General features: G+C 41.1%; 1 protein-coding gene across 1 annotated transcript in view; it reads right to left on the bottom strand.

The window, feature by feature from the left end:
* ABCD2 (ATP binding cassette subfamily D member 2) overlaps window positions 1-12,991 on the bottom strand; it is a 41,199-nt gene extending 28,208 nt beyond the window's left edge. The window contains exons 1-4 of the mRNA XM_064422075.1: window positions 11,900-12,991; window positions 10,384-10,564; window positions 5,884-6,005; window positions 2,978-3,146 (exon numbers count right to left, since the gene is read on the bottom strand). Of these exons, the coding sequence (XP_064278145.1) occupies window positions 2,978-3,146; window positions 5,884-6,005; window positions 10,384-10,564; window positions 11,900-12,823 (1,396 nt within the window). The 5' untranslated portion in view covers window positions 12,824-12,991. The remainder of the gene's footprint in view (window positions 1-2,977; window positions 3,147-5,883; window positions 6,006-10,383; window positions 10,565-11,899) is intronic.
* Between the last annotated feature and the right edge of the window lie 613 nt (window positions 12,992-13,604).

The following is a 13,604-nucleotide window of genomic DNA, read 5'->3' as shown; positions in this document are numbered from 1 at the left end:
TAAGGACTGGTGTTTGAGACAGCTCCTTTATGTGCTCCAGGCTCCCCTATTGGGAAATCTAGATAATAAATCTTAGCTAGTCCAAAAGATACTGTCAACAGTAGCCAAGAATGTGCAATGAAACCTAAATTTGATCCTAAACACAATGCACAGTATGCATCATAAATATGTGATGCACTATAAAGATGTGTTCAAATTCTACTTGTATTTTCTGTATTCTGCTTTAAATAGCTGTTTAATACCAAGCAGTAAAAAAGTCCAAGGGCAGCCTTAGCCACAGTTAACCTTCTTTGGGGATTTAATTAGGAATCACTACCAGCTCTGAAAGTTGGAGCACCTTTCCGTCTCCTCCAGCAACGAGAGCAAAGGAGAAAACATTTAATGGCTTGCTTCCATCTCTTTTTGATGCCACAGACACTGTAAACGTGTCTGGTAAGCATTTGCAGAAACTCATAAAACATTTCAGTCAGGTAGATACACTTGGCATTTGGATTTCTGGCAAACTAAATAAACAAACTCTATTGGACATCCAGATACTCTGTAATACAAGGACTTTGATATTAACTGCCCTGGAAATAGTAAAAGAATGAAACTAACTTCTCAGTCACCTGTTAATGGTCTTGTCTAACAGAACCCAAACAGCTGGATTCCTAGAAAAATATTAGCAATTACCTTTCTAGACAAGATGCAAAGGAAAGACATTTTTCTTTGTATTAGAAAGCAGTTTATTTATAACATAAACTAAATTTAACAAAGAAAAATGCAACATAGACCAAGTTAGTTAGTTAATTATAGAAGGCTCTGGCAGCATTTTCTTCACTTTAGTCCTACATTCTTCCTTTAGAGGCTCTTTGTTTAACTGCTTTCAACTTTGCCAAACCATAACAACCTGGGCAGAAGTTTTTATGCCATGTTTTAGTCCAAGCATTCTTTTTTCATAAAATTATTTTATGTAAAACAGCATGAGAGTATGGAGAAAGAAATGTTTTTCTATAAAAAGAAATTACTTTGATACAGGAGACACTGTAGTTAAAATAAATCTATGATAAAATACAGTCAGCTAGTAAGAAGTAAGTAAACTTAATTCTAATTTCCTAATCCTAATTTCACAGTATTTGATTGCAACTTTAGCATGCTTTAAAAATCTATTTATGTGTAATCAGCAATACAATTTGACAGTATTTATACAAGATGAACAAAATTCTGTTTTACTTTTAAAATTCTGAATTATTAAATACACTATAAGGCAATACTGTTATATGTAAAATAATATTAATTTCATATTTTCACACTTACTGACAACAATAAATGCAAGGCACAACACAGACATTGCTTAGTTACAAAGACTTATACTGGATGATTCAAAAGGAAGTAAGTATTACATGTTCAAAGAGCCATTGAGAAAGCAGAATATTAAGATTTTCCTTCTCTAACAATGCAGGCATACACAGGTATGTGAGCACGTGCACTTTTATCCACAGACAATCCACTCTTCAGGGATTTCTGAAGTATTGCAACCAAAACAAAGGAGGAAAATCAGTATTACAATAGCACTTGTCATAAAAAATGTGGAGCCTGTGGCCTAGATTCATCTGGCCTAAATTCTTCCCAAATCCCTGTGCACAATGCTTGGTCTTGGCTAGCTGCCTCTGAGAGCTACAACTACACAAGAGCAAATGTTAGTCACCATGGCTTAGGAGGAATTCAGACTGAATGAAAAGTGACTGTAAGCAAATGAAATCTTGGGAAAAGGTTGCAGAGAAAAGAGGCGTGGGGTTCAGATATAGTGACCTAAAGGGAAATGAAGAGCACACTTGCATATCTGACCTGTATTTGGTTTTGGTTTTAAGCACAGTTATGTAAAAAGAGCCCCCAAATTACTTCATTGCTCCAGGAGCTACAGACCTTTTCTCATGCACATGACAAAATGCAACAGTTATAAACTGCCATTTCTTTTAACATCAGCCAAGTATTACCAAGAGCCATAAGATTAAGACATCAGCTACTTCCATACCTATCCACCATGCTGTGTCACACTTTGTTATGATGAACCTTGCAGGAGGAGCTTTGAGAAATATGAGCTGAAGGGCAGCACTGTTGAAATCGCTGCAAGAAATTATTTCACAAAGAGCCCTTTGGGGCCTATAACTCTACTGAGGCTTGACTTTTCAAAAGCTAAAGGAAGAGAACAAGGCTTTTCATCACCACAGAGGGCAGCAGCAGAAATGGCATGTTGGGAAAATGAGGAAAAACCCATTGCAAAAGCTGCCTTTGAGTACCTCAGAGAGAAGCTGGATGCAAGAGGCAGAGAGAGGTGGCACAGTAAGGAGTGGATGTACACAGAAAATGCTCCAGGGAGGGTGGAGACAGAAAGACAGTGGCACCAGAAAGACACAGGATGGGATCAGGAGGGCAAAAGTACATACTGATCAGATAATTTGGGAGGTAAGGAGAATGGGAAAGTTGTCATTTTCAGTTGAAAACTGCCACTAAATTATGAAAAAAAGAGCACAAGCTGATCTTTAATCATGGAAAACATAGCATTTTTGGGAAAAACTACTGAACCAATCTGTCTTTATTCCTCCTACTCAAAGAAAATAATATGATGGTTGAAGATGAAAATGTTAGTGTCTCAGCTTTTTCTGAAAAAAAAAAGAATGGTCTGAGGAAAACAAGCACTGCCAGTATAAGTACACGAACATCACCATCACATATGATAATATAGTTGAAACGCCTTTTCATTGAAAATTCTTACAGAAAACCATTTAAGCCATTTTGTGTATTAGAAAAGTGCACCATAAGGACAGAGTTATAAGGAAGCAGGGGTTAATATGAAAGGCAACATGATCTATGGGGCATTAAGGCTGAGAAGCTGATTAGCTACAGAAAAAAAAACCACCTCTGTTCACCTCCTGTCCCACTGCTCCATGCCTCCCCCACCACCCCTGGGAAATTCTTACAAATATGAATTAATTACCTTTGATTTCTAAGGGCCCATTAATGTGTAACTCTGCCTTATCTTCACTCCTGCTGTTGTCTACAGACTCTTGAATAACAGCAGTTCTTTTGTAGATGCCTCTCTTCACCTCGTCAAAGACTGAAAACATGTTGTAGACACGGGCGGTGTAGCCTGCTAGCTCAGTGACCTGAGAAACAACAAACGCCTCATTTCAGTTTTGCTTCACAAATTCTACAAATTCAATGTTTGGCCAAAGATCAACATGAACAACAACATTGATCATCACCCATCGATTTCCATTCCTTGAAATGCTGTGCTAACCCATATGCCAACTGTAGCTCCTACCAATCAGCAGACAGGACAGCTGAGTTAAGCCCATGCAAGCTATCACAACTCCAATAAATGAAGAGGTTGTAGAGACTGCTCATTTCTGTAGTCTTCAAGGAACAGGGAGCAGCTACTAACATACCTGAAAACAAAGAGGCTGGTACACAAGAAAAAACAAAATCTCTGCATTTTCTAGCAAAAATAGAAGTCCGCAGAAGTGAGAAAAAAATGGCATCTATAATTACTTATGTTTACTTGCTTGTACTCCTGAAACCTCCTGTGGGAGAAGTGTGCTTTTCTGTGTAAAAAAGGCAGCACCAGGGCATCCTAACTTAACACCTTAGAATAGAACTGGGCATTTTTAAGATGGTGAGGTCTCTTAAAAGGCTTACTCCATTTTTTTTTGGTCCATGTACCACAGTTTTCATCTGGTGAAGACAGAAACAACAGATCTCTGGACCTCACAACCTTATATTCATGGGCTATTTAAGAGCTTCCAAAGAACTGCCTCCATCTGCTGGTAGTAAAGAATTAAGCCAAGGCCTTTTATTTTAAATGTATTATTAGATGGTTTTAAAATTATACATTTTTTATACAAAATGCAGAGAGAACAAGAAAATTAGATCAGGATTATAAAATCCTTGGCTTGCTGTGTTTAAATACCTATGCCCCATGACTGAGTCTACCCACTATGGTGTACATAATTCCAAGATTATTTGAAATAACTTGGAATAGTTCCATAATTCTCCTGTAAGTTTCACTATTTGTGCCAAACTCAGAAGTGAGTACTAGCTCTGGCCACATGGCCATCATTTCACCAGGATGATGGAGAGATTCCATGTATGTGATAAATGAAACTTGTACCAGCAGCGCCCCAGGAGAACCATAACATGCAGTAATCTTCTATACCATGACTGCAGAAACTCACTTTGCTCAAATACTAAATGCTACCACCTAAATTATTGACTGCAAAGAAAAGGTGAGCCCACCTCATCTACCCAGTGAATTACACTGACTTGAAGTAGGCTGCCTTGGTGGAGGAGGTGGCAAGAACTGGAACTGTACTACCACTTGGCATGGGCTGAAGTACACTGTGCTTGGGAAACTGCCTGAATCACAAAATGGGAGTGACAATGTGATGTACTGCAGTGTCTTTTGAGGAGAAGCATAAATGTAAAATTAAGATGGAAATTCGTAGAACTGCTCTCTGGTCTCATGCTGTCTCAGTTAGTATCTTACCATGTTATAGACAAAGTGAGTTTGTTCAGTTTTTCCTCACTATTTTGCAGGTACTGTTTGCCACAAGAATAAAACCACAATTTTTCTAAGTCCTCATGTACACTATATAAATGACTTAAATGCTGGAAACAAGACAGATATTACATCAGTGTATAATAGGTTATCTGGCAGTATCTTGACAGCAGAGATCAGGCATGGGAACAGCTAAAAGAGAATAGGTTAAAAATCACAGCCCATTAGAAGGACTTCTGAAAACAGCACAGACACTGGCTTTGTCAAAGTCTGTATCTGCAGGTGACAGACTACCCCTCCTCTGACAATTTACAAGGCTGTAGTTGTTGTGGCTGGATTCCAAATAACAGAATCCACAGTCTTTGATTAGCTGCCTACCTAATGCATTCCTCTTGCATTGCACTGGGAAAAGGGGCTCCCACCAAAGGGATCAGAAAACACCAATTAAAATATGAAGAACAAACATTCAGAAGGAAATGTTGAGATTAAAAGCACTAACTCACTTTTCTTTGGCTTAACAGCTGACATTTAAAGAAATGCACAAGAGAAACAAGAGATTAAAGCATAGCTCTACTGGAATTTGGGTAAGGACCTGAAACAACATCTCTGATCTTCTAGGTGAACATTCTGTACTTCTAGACTACTTGTACTCCCAAGGTGAACTTTTTCCTGCTAAAATTTCTCTATTTTGAAAAATTACTTACAATTTAACAGGTTCACAAGATACTGAAAACAGCCTTACAGCTCAAGTGCCCAGAAATAAGTATTCAATTCTCCCTGTTTTTCATACAGAAACAGGTTGCCCAGTGAGGTGGAGATACCCCATCTCTGGAAATATTCAAGGTCAGGTTGGATGGGACTCTGAGCAATCCAATAATAGTTGAAGACGTTCCTGCTCATGGTGTTATGGGGGTTGGACAAGAAGACCTTTAAATACTCTTACAATTAAACTACTATATGCTTTTATGACAGTTCCAACAGAAGAGTCCCAGTACACTAAAAGCAGACAGCCCAAATTCAGGTCTGTGCTCCAAAGAGAAGAGGAATTTGAACCTTTATCATTGACATTCCAGGAACTTCAATTGCTCTCTGATGACACCTGGACACAAGTATTAAAAATTACATCTACATGTTGCACCATACAGGCAACTGTGCACTTTATGTCAACTTAACTATGTCAACTTAACCCTAAAGATCAACTACCAGTTCAAATATCTCCATGGACCTAGTTCCAATAGAATTTGCCTTTAAAAACCTGCACTACTTAAAAAAAAATATTTTATATTAAATGTAAATAGTTTATCTTTTTTTCCTCTTCTGTTTTATGCATGCAGGATGTACAGTACCTCTTTGTATGAAGACATAATCCTTTCAATAGCATCTGCTCCAGAGATCAGCAAGTTTCGTGATGTAGTAAAAGCTTCTGTTCTTTCACTAACCATTGCCTGTTTCTGCCCATCTTCCAATTCTGAATGTTAAAAGAAAAAAAAAGTTTTGTTAAAATATTCTGCTGATAATTATCTCTACAAACTAAATGATTATTGCAATGTGAGCTATTATAGTGCAGCTTTTTTCTTTTTTTAAGAAAAAGTTAACTCTATGAAGAAAACCATTCAAAAAACTGGTGAATGTAACTACCATAGCTTGGTCAAAAAGAACAAGTGGGAGCATATGGAATTCATCTTGTTAGGCAAAACATCCTGTTATTTTATCTATTTATGTACATGAATCATTGTCCTTTTAAGGTATCATCCTACAACATTAATTTTTCAAAATATGAAAAAAGTGAAACCTAAACAATGATCTGAAACAGATTTTGAACTTAATTTTTAACATTTTTGTGATTATTAATTTTCAGCCTTACTTATTTACTGACTTCATGTAGAAGGATCCATTCACATTTGTGTAAATCTGGCAACACTATTATCTTTCTGTAAGAAAGCAGTAAACTCTCTTGGTATCAAAGGCATGGTTTCAATAGGATAACTCTTCCCCACAATTAAGTTTCTTTCTTCATCTGACCTCAGAAGAAAGTTGTAAGGCTGTATTTCTGACACTGCATCCTGTTAACAAGAGTATTCTTGCTCCAAAGAAAGGACTTGTCTCATAAGAATGTCAGCAGCATTAGGCAAGGAGAAAACAGCAGCAGAACTTATAGAAAATATGTGAAAAGTAAGTATATTTAACATATCTACACATACCATCTTGCTACCATGGGTCCCATAGATTCAAGCTGTAAGGTTTGTTTCCTGAAGGAAACAAGATTTAAAAAGAAGTTCCTGACTATTTTGAGGCTAAATGTTGTTTCAGTGTTTATAATTGCAGCTACAAATCACTGGTGCAGTAAACCAGTGGTGTAGCAAAGCACTTTTAAGAATTTTCCACATAAAAGATTTACAATGAAAGATCTGAAGGGTTTTCTGCATCACATAAGTTTATATGTATCTCCATAAATTGCTTAAATCTTTTGCAGAATGGGATCTGGGCATGATTTTTTTCCTAAAATTTTCTGAAGATTTTTTAAGCTTCTTTTTTAAACTAAGCTGATGCTGGGAATCCTGCTAGGCAGGGTACTAGGTGGATCCACTGTGGCTCCTGTTCTAGCAATTGTTACTAACACCCACATTTCCAAAGTGCTCATGATCAAGAAAATCTAGGAGGAATTTCTTGCAGGTGTAATGAGACCATAAATTTCATAGGCTATGCAAGGGTAGAGCAAACAGCATTTTCTTACTCTCACTCTGACAAATCAGATTCTAGAAATCTGGTGTCTGAGACTCTACAGGCAGTACCAAAGCCAGATGTATCTTTCTGTCTTTATTAGTTAAATTAAATGTTATTCTGTTTTCAATTACACATCCATAAAGGATTCCTACATAACTAGATCACTGAAATACACTGTATTACAGAGAAATACACTGGAATAATTATCCAATATATCATTAATTATATAATAATACATTATTAATTATATAGCATTTATTTAGTATTTAATTATTATTACAGTGAAATGCAGTGGAATAATTATTTAATATAATAATAATTAAACTGAATTATTCCACTGTATTTCACTGAAATAATTAATAAAAAACTTTTAAAAATTGCTGCATCATAACTTTTCATATCTATACATATATATGTGTGTGTATATATATACACACGCAGAACACCTATGGTATTTCTCCTGGGGTTAATTATGCTGTTTTCTCACTTCAGTTTTATATCAGCACACTGTCAACTAGTTGTATGCAATCTTGCTGAGACAGTGAGAGACACACTTTTTAAAAAAAATACAGAAAAGCTCTTGCAAAGAGCTCTCACTTCATGTGGCTCTCACTTAAAAAAGTTATTTCTACTCCAAGAAGAACACATTTAGTGAATAGGGAGAATTCAGTTAATTCATTAGTAAAAGAGGATTTGAAATTTGTTTACTTCTGACACAACCAATTTTTGCTGATCTTGTTGGGATTATAGCACATGCAGCCTATGCTATATAGAACCTCCACAATTAAATCATCTAGGAATCAGGTATGGTTTAACTACATTGATGCAGCACTCCTCCCCCATGTAAATGCAGTATGAACTGATGGCTGCTTCCAGCACCCAGGCCAGCTCACCTAGCAAGAGTTTAAGGATCTCTATAAGTTGCTGCATCAGTCAGATTAGGGGTATTAAAAAATTGAAATTATACAGAATTTATGAGCATTTCACAGCCCCAAAAAACAAACTCTTCTATTATATAACCCACCAATATAATTTTTCTTGAACTTTTTGTCCAAAACATTTTTCATATCGCTGGCCTCCTGTGTTTGAAAGTATCACATTTAACAGACAGTCTGTTTCATACAGAAGCTAAAAATTCCATTTTCCTCTTCATTTATTTAATTGATAGTCACACTTATTTTATAAACAAATATAAATATTTACTGTGTCTAGAGAAATTGAAGTCTTGCTTCAAAAAATACTCTCCAAATACTCTCCATAAACTGACACACAACACTTGGAATGTGAATGGTTTAATACAAAAAGAATGAGAAATGCTATCAAAGAAAATCTTGTCTTTGCCACCTAAATTCTTCACTGAAATATATGACACAGTTTTAAAATTTCAGTCAGAAATACCACTGTCAAAAAAGGTTCTTTTTTCTGATTACTGAAGAATTATGTTTTTAGTTTTTCTTTCTCCTTCCTGAAGAAGTGTACAAAATTTATGGCTTTACACCACTACTCTCAAGTCTCACGAAGGTACCAGTTTTGTACATGTCCCTGTCTCTTTTGATTCATCCTAAAGCAACAAATCGACTGCCTCTTCCTTCAGATGTGAACAAACTTGTGTGTGATCTGCAAAAAACCACTGTTTTCCCAAGCAGGTCAATGGTAATTTCAGGTGTGCTTGATTCTCTGAATACTTGCAATACTTCAGAGTGGTCTTGATAGTGCTGCCAGTGTCTTTTTTGTGAACCACCATTATGGTAAAGCCCAGGACTCAATAATAAACCCCATGTTTTAATAGTTTAGGTTGCTGGTAGCAAATATAATTCTGCTTTACAACGGGAGCCACTGCTGCATCTTTGTTCTCTCCCACATTTGAAATGTATTTAACAAAAGAACAAACATGAGTAACAGGAATGTTATTTAGTTTAGCATGAGTACAAGCTCTTTTTTATTCATGCTCTAATACCAAGGAGATATTTACAGCATGTGGTTAAATGCTCCTTTTCTTGATTGTACTCATTCCCATCTCAGCAGAAAGACCCTTATCACTTTTTCTGTTGTGCTGATAACCTTCACTGTGAGGTGAAATGCCTTTGTACAGCCTCTTCAGTTTGGAACAAGACATCCTGATACTTTTGAAGCTGTTCCCAGGATGCCAGCCAGGGTGTTGATGTAGTGCCCTCCTAAGCCACGTGATGGGCAGCAGCCCAGGGAGCTGAGCACCCAGCCCTGCACTGGCACAACTTTTTAGTGAGAGAATTAAACCACGTGGCACTGCACAAAGCCATGCTACAGCTCACACCAAGCTTGTCCACTTGGACAGTCCTGATTTGGAGCAGAACTTCCATGAAAGAAACAGAACTACTACACAGAAAAGAATTCACTCATTCCTAATTCAAAATACACAATTTAGAACTGATTCTTCTTTAGACTTTGTAGGATTCATGTTATAGGAATCCTATGAAATTCATAATATATTAAGTTCTAATTGTGCATGAGGAAGCCTGTTAAACTAAATTAACCAACAGCCCTCCTTAATACCTTTCTTTTGGCTCTTTTTTTTTTTAATAGCATCTGCAGTAACAACAATATTTGAGTCTCACTTAACTTCAAGGATAACTGGGATAGGATGTCCAAAATTATACCATCCTAGCCTGGAATTTGAATTTTACCTTCTCCCAGGGAATAAGGGAAAATCAGCGGTTTCCAACAGGTCAACAATAACAGAAAAATTACCTATAATTACCTGTAATTACACTATGGTTTATGGAAGGAGAAGATAAGGACTCTATTAAAGTTCATAGTATCATTTTGCAAAAGGAGATACTGTAAAAATTAGCTTGCCATTTCAACAGTGACTAATGAAAGGGAGAGTGCAATAATCACTACAATCTAGTGTGATACCAGGATCCTCTAAGTCCTGACTTCATACTATTTATCACACACTCCAAGCTGGATCATTTGCTCAGCTGACTTGCTGCGCTTGCAAGTTATACATAAGGCACAAATTGTTTTAAGAAAGTTTGTGAAAAATAAACCAATGTGAACAGCACTCAAGGGAACTACAGGCTTTTGAGGACATAACTTTAAAGAAATATTTAGAAATTAGATGTTTAAAAAGATGTCATTACCACCATCTGCAAATCCCGTTGCGGTGATGATGGGCACAGCGACCATGATCATACCACAGCTACTCCAGACATACTTCATCAGGAACTGCTCTATCATGATGTACCATAAACGTTTGGACAAAATGAGATTCATTTGATCTGTCAGATCCTTGTAGCTTTTTTGCAGTTGTTTCAATTCTACCTATGATTAAAATAATAAAGTAATTTACACAATGAAACAAAGATGGACATGTAGTACAAGATACATTCACATGTGTAGAAGAAATAATCAGTACCCAGAGCTGTCACTTCTGAATCACAAGTACCATGGTACTTTACACTCACTGTGCTGCAGTCTCACAGCAAAAGTGCACAGCTCTATGGAAGTCAGTGGACCTGGTTCTTATTCACACCACTGTCCCTCGACAGAACACTGGCAGGTCTTCAACTCTTTTAAGATCTCTAATACACACAACAACATAGCAGTCACAACAGCTCATGCTAACAACCAAAATAAGATTGATTTCATGTCCTTTTAATAAAGTTGCAGCTGTAGAGTTTCACAGCAACTGAAAATTATGTTGGAAAGCATTTGGGAATCAATTATCTTCAGTGATTTAAAGTTGCAGAGTTGATTCCTGAAATGCTACTTGTTTCTGCAAGCAGTCTGGGGAAAGGGAGAATTATCCCCGGAGGTTTAACAAGTCAAAGACAGTTGCAAGTCAATATGTATTCAGTTCAAGCCCATATATGTGGGAATTGAGAAAATACGTAATTTAGCTGCACTTAAAACATGATTACATATAGTTTTTGAGAACGATTGTGTCTACAAAAATAAACCATTAATGTTATATAATCATTGCTTGAACTGAAAGAGTAATACTTCAGGCTGCTTTCCAGCTTTCGCTTTCACCTTGCAAGAAACATTTTTCCCAATTGTGTTTAAAAGGTATTACAGCCAAAATTTACTTCTAATAAAAATATGAAGAGTCCCTTAACAAGGTGGCTTTAAAACAAGCTACTAGTTTATGTAACTGTGATTGCAGAAGTACTGTACTTATGCTATTTTAAGACTGGTGACTACATCTTTGCTTGGCTAAGTGAAAGAGTGTCAAAGGTTGTAGCGTGCTCTGAAGCCATCACAGAGTTTCCCCCTAGACTTTCTTGTGTGCCATGGTTGCTATTTCTGCCGAATTAAATATGGTGGTTCGTACCCATGGCTGGAAAAAAGAAGTCTGGAAAAGTTAATCAGAATGGACTGGGTAGGGAAAACACAGCAGTGTAGATTAGTTTTCTAGAAAAGCAAAAGATCCATCTGCAAAACCAGAACACTGTCAGAGTTCAAGGGAACTGTGATCTGCTCCCCCCGGACACTGCTTGTGAGACGGCATTTCCTAAGAAATGGGAAGTGCCAAGCTGTAAACAAGTTTAAATGTCAGAGGGACCCAAAATGCTCAAGAAGGGCATCAGGGGAAGCAGGGGTCCACTCCGGAATTGCAGAAGCTACCCCAGGGCTTCCAATTTCTCTCCTCCTTACCTTGTGCCCTCGGTAAAAGGCAATCTCTTCCACGTTGGCAATGATGCGTGAATGTATGAAGCGCAGATAGCCCTTCTTGTGAGCCTCCTCAGCCACCAGTTTGCCAAACTTGGGCGAGCAGGCTTTGAGCACGCGGGCCGTGGCATAGACGACGAGACCGGCCAGGACTGTGGGCCCGATGGGGTTGGCTCCCCGGGAGCGCGCGGTGCGGATGAGGGTGTAGGAGGTGAGCACGACATCCAGGATGGGCTTGGTGAGGTTGGAGTAGAGATGAGCCACGGACTGTGAGAACATCATAATGTCCTCGGTGAGGGACTGGTCAGGGTTGGCCAGCCGCCCGTCCATGCTGATCACTTTGTAGTAAGTTTGGTTGGCAAAGTAGGTCTCATAGGCGTGATCCACCAGGCGCGTGCGGAAGGCCAGGGCCAGCTTGCACTCCAGGTACCGTATGGTGCTGTTCACGAAAGTTGCTGGGATTGCAATCATCAGCCACTTGATCAACTTGAAGATAAAGCTCCTGGGCTTTTTCTCCACAATGCTCTTCACAATTTTTCCATCGAGGGCGGCCACATAGATGGAAAGGAAGGTCCTGGATACCAGAGCAAACGAGTGGAGACAGAGCAAGCCCAGCTCGGCACTCACCAGCTTCGGGAAGAACAGTTTGCGGAGTTCCAGCAGCTGCTTGAAGAATTCCGCGTCCACGGCCGGAGAGGCTCTGCCCCGGCTGCCGGTGCGGTGCGGGACCGCCCGGCCCGTCTCATCGTGCGCGCCGCCTCTGCCGCTCGCCCGCTTCACACGCCCGCGGATGATGGGGTAGAGGATTTTGAGCCCGTACGCCGCGGCCAGCAGGCACGCAGCCTTCTTCGCGGCGCCCGCCCTGCTCCACTGCACCCGCCGGGCTGCCGCATGCAGCATGTGGGCCATCCTGCCCGCCTCGGCACCGCTACGTGCCGCTCCTAGCGCGGGTGGCTCATGCTCGCTGGGAAGGCCGGTCCCGCCGGGTCTTCATCGGGGCGCTGGGCCCGGCCCACCGCCGGCCGCCCTGCCGTGACAGATGCCGAGTGAGCGCTGCCTCCCAGGGGTGATGGTGCCTTCAAAGCGCGGCGCGTTGCACAACGCGGCCCCGCGCGGCGCAGCCCGCCCCGCCGACCACCATTGGCTGCGCCGCGCGGGGCGGCACCGGCAGCGGCAGCGGCCCGGCCGCTCGGCGCCGCCGCCCCGGCCACAACCGCTATCGCTCGGGGCGCGGCCGCGGCCGCGGCGGCGGCAGCACCGCTCCCCCGGCGGTCGGCCCGGTTCACGGCGAGTCTCCCGGCGCTCGGCTCCGGCCGCACCGTTGATCCCCCGGCGCTCGGCGGGTCCGCGGAGCTCGGCCCGGCAGCGCGCCGGCTCGCCCCAGGCTGCCGGCCCTTTCCTTCCGCCTGCCCTGCGGAGCAGGCTCCGCCTCCGGCCAGCGGCGCGGGGGGAGCGGGACGGGGGGCGGCGGCGCCGGAGAGAGCTCGGGTCCCGCGGCAGCCCCGGCAGGATGGGCAGCGTGTCACCCCCGGCACTGCCCGGGACGGGGGGGGGCTGTAAGGCCGGCCCCGGGGTGCGGGAGCCCGGCGCGGGAGCGACGCGGCAGAGGGCGGCGCAGCCGGGCCGGTGGCCTCGGGCAGCCCCGGGTCGGAAATCGGCCGCGCGGCCGCGGCGTCTCCGGGGCAGCGCC

This window comes from Passer domesticus, chromosome 5 (genome assembly GCF_036417665.1).
Source record: "Passer domesticus isolate bPasDom1 chromosome 5, bPasDom1.hap1, whole genome shotgun sequence".
In the NCBI taxonomy this organism is placed as follows: domain Eukaryota; kingdom Metazoa; phylum Chordata; class Aves; order Passeriformes; family Passeridae; genus Passer; species Passer domesticus.
This window is presented reverse-complemented; position numbering and strand designations above follow the sequence as displayed.